A 2,782-nucleotide genomic window follows, 5' to 3' on the forward strand; every position below is an offset into this window, starting at 1 on the left:
ACATTGCATGTCCAATACACCCTGATAAGGAAACATGCAGTTTACTGAAGGGAATCTTCAAAACCATACTCTGTCCTACTTTCAGCAACTCCAAGGAGAAACCCGAGAATGGTGGCATCTGCATCTTTAGGAGGCGTATCTTCCTCGGGCTCTGGCTCTAAAGGTGGAGACCAAGCTCTCTGGGGCCTGTTCACGGGGCTGACACATGCTGGTCAAAAGAACCGGGTCAGTTTTGTGCTCTACAATGTTGAAGGGACAGGCTTTCAGGTGCTCAGACATGGAGGTGACTTCATTAAACTCCCAGCTCTTGATTTTGGAGAAGAGACTGCTGAACTGCCAGATCTGTTGGGAAAGATAGAGGCTCAAAGGTGAACAATGGGCAATACTTTATTTGAACAGTATCTGGAGATGACTTCCTGTTCTTCCTGTTCTTAGCCTCTGGAGTGTTCAGTAGCTACTGCAGGCGTTGTTAGTTCCTTCCCCAGCATCCAATTCCTAGTTTGCTCTTCCAGTTAATAATCCCCTCAACTGGCCGTGTAGTTGTGAGGGAATGGTTAATACCAGTCAGCATATTAACACATGCCCTCCCCCTGTTCCCACTAGCAACAGTGATTAGTGTTAGAATAGACAGAGAGTTCAAAGCAGGACAATTAGAACGAATGAGACTCTACTCCAGAACTTGTGTCTGAGATATTAAAAACCAGATTATTGGCTGGGCACAGAGGCTCACACCTGTAATCCCAGCACTCTGGGAGGCTGAAGTAAGTGGATCCCTTGAGCTTAGGGGTTTAAGAACAGCCTAAGCAAGAGTGAGACCCTATTGCTATTGAAAATACAAAAAATTAGCTGGGCATTGTGGCAGGTGCCTATCATCCCAACTACTTGGGAAGCTGAGGCAGAAGGATTATCTGAACCCAAGAGGCTGAGGTTGCCATGAGCTAGGCTGATGCCACAGCATGCTAGCCTAGGCAACAGAGTGAGACTCTGTCTCAAACAAAAACAAAAAGACATTATCTACCACAGAACCTCCAAAGTTGACCATTCTACATTGACCACCTCCTTAAAATGACCTAATTTTCAAAGATCAGATATGCACCACATGTACACATTAGTACAATAGACCTAGTTCCTTATATTGACCATCTCCAAGCATTGATCAGTGTGTTACAGTCCCTTGGGATGTCAACTTACAGAGACTCTACTATATTTCCTACTGTACTTGGAAAGCTACAGTTCTAGGAGCTGTCAGCTAGGTACCACCAAAGAAGAACTGTCTTGAATTACTGAGTCGTTGAGTCATTATTGAGGAAGGAAAAAAATAGAAAGAAAAAAGATCATTTGGGGGCATTTTTTTTTTTTTTGAGATAGAGTCTTTGTTGTCCTGGGTAGAGTGCCATGGTGTCATAGTTCACAGCAACCTCAAACTCTTGGGCTCACGATCCTCTTGCCTCAGCCTCCTGAGTAGCTGGGACTATAGGCACCTGCCAAAATGCTTGGCTATTTTTTAGAGATGGGGTTTTGCTCTTGTTCAGTCTGGTTTTGAACTCATGAGCTCAAGCAATCCACCTGCCTCGGCCTCCCAGAGTGCTGGGATTATAGACATGAGCCACTGCACCCAGCCCTGGGGTATTTTTTTTCAAGCTGCTAGATCAAACCTTACCTGAAGCTATTACCTTTGGTCTTTTCAGTTATATAGGCCAAATACATTCCATTATCCTTTATGCCACTTTAGGTTGGTTTTCTATTGTTTGAAATTCACATATTCTAACTAACGAGGGTTTCACTGAAACAGGAACCCCTTGGGAAAATTCTGAGTCTGCTACTCAGTAAGACATCCTATGGTTTTTCCACCTGAGATGGCAACTTTGGTGGCAAAGTTGCTAGTTTTAACATATGGTAATGAGAGTAAACATACAACCTGATACCCTTTCAACCTGACTACTTCACCCTCAGTTTCTTATCATTATTTCTATATAAGAAAAATATTTCCTGGGATCTTGGAACTACTTGCCTTTTTACTTTAAAAAACCATTTCAATATAAGTATCCTTTAGTCCAAGCTAAATTCTCTGTCTTTCTGCAAAGAAGTAAGTCTGTCCCACATGATATCCAACAGTGGTCAGCAATCATTGAATTGGGGACAAACTTGAGCCAAATAATGGGATATCTAGTAGGTAAATTAAATTATTTGCATCTGACTTTGTTTCTGCATCTGGTTTTTATAGAGGAAGGCACTACTAATCCTGAAGGCAGTATCTTAGTCTCATTTATGTTTATTCCTAACATGGGCTATCAGTGTTTATTTAACACATGGATGCAAGCATGGATATATGAGGGACAGCCTTGTAATCATGTTTCAAAGAAGATTTCTCAGGGAATAAATAATTGGCAAAATACATAAGTTGTTTTAGGCATAATCAATAAAAACAGATTGATCAACAATACTTACTCTCCAACACTATATTAGGAAGAAACTCAATAGTGAGATTATGGAATTATTGGACTATGTGGGCACCATAAATTCATTTTTCATATTACCAATATATTTACTCTGAGAAAAGATGGTATGGGCACCTTGGATATGATGAATTAGGAGCCTCACTTCCATATGATACAATCTGGTAGAAGTGAAAACACAGTTGAATAGACATGGCCCACAAGGAAAAGTGAGTAAGGTTTTTCCTAAGGGAAAGATTCTTTAATTTTTTTATACAGTAGAAGTTTTTGAAAAATTAAATTAATATTTGGATCGGCTCAGCGCCTGTGGCTCAAGCGGCTAAGGC

The 2,782-nt window shown here is 41.0% G+C and overlaps 1 protein-coding gene across 1 annotated transcript in view; it reads right to left on the reverse strand.

The window, feature by feature from the left end:
* FBXO40 (F-box protein 40) overlaps positions 1 to 2,782 on the reverse strand; it is a 16,510-nt gene continuing 13,728 nt past the window's right edge. Inside the window, exon 3 of the mRNA XM_023516297.1 lies at positions 1 to 342. Coding sequence (XP_023372065.1) covers positions 127 to 342 — 216 coding nt within the window. The 3' untranslated portion in view covers positions 1 to 126. The remainder of the gene's footprint in view (positions 343 to 2,782) is intronic.

The sequence above is a fragment of the Otolemur garnettii genome, unplaced genomic scaffold (assembly GCF_000181295.1).
Source record: "Otolemur garnettii isolate 467f Iridium unplaced genomic scaffold, OtoGar3 scaffold00089, whole genome shotgun sequence".
Taxonomy (NCBI): domain Eukaryota; kingdom Metazoa; phylum Chordata; class Mammalia; order Primates; family Galagidae; genus Otolemur; species Otolemur garnettii.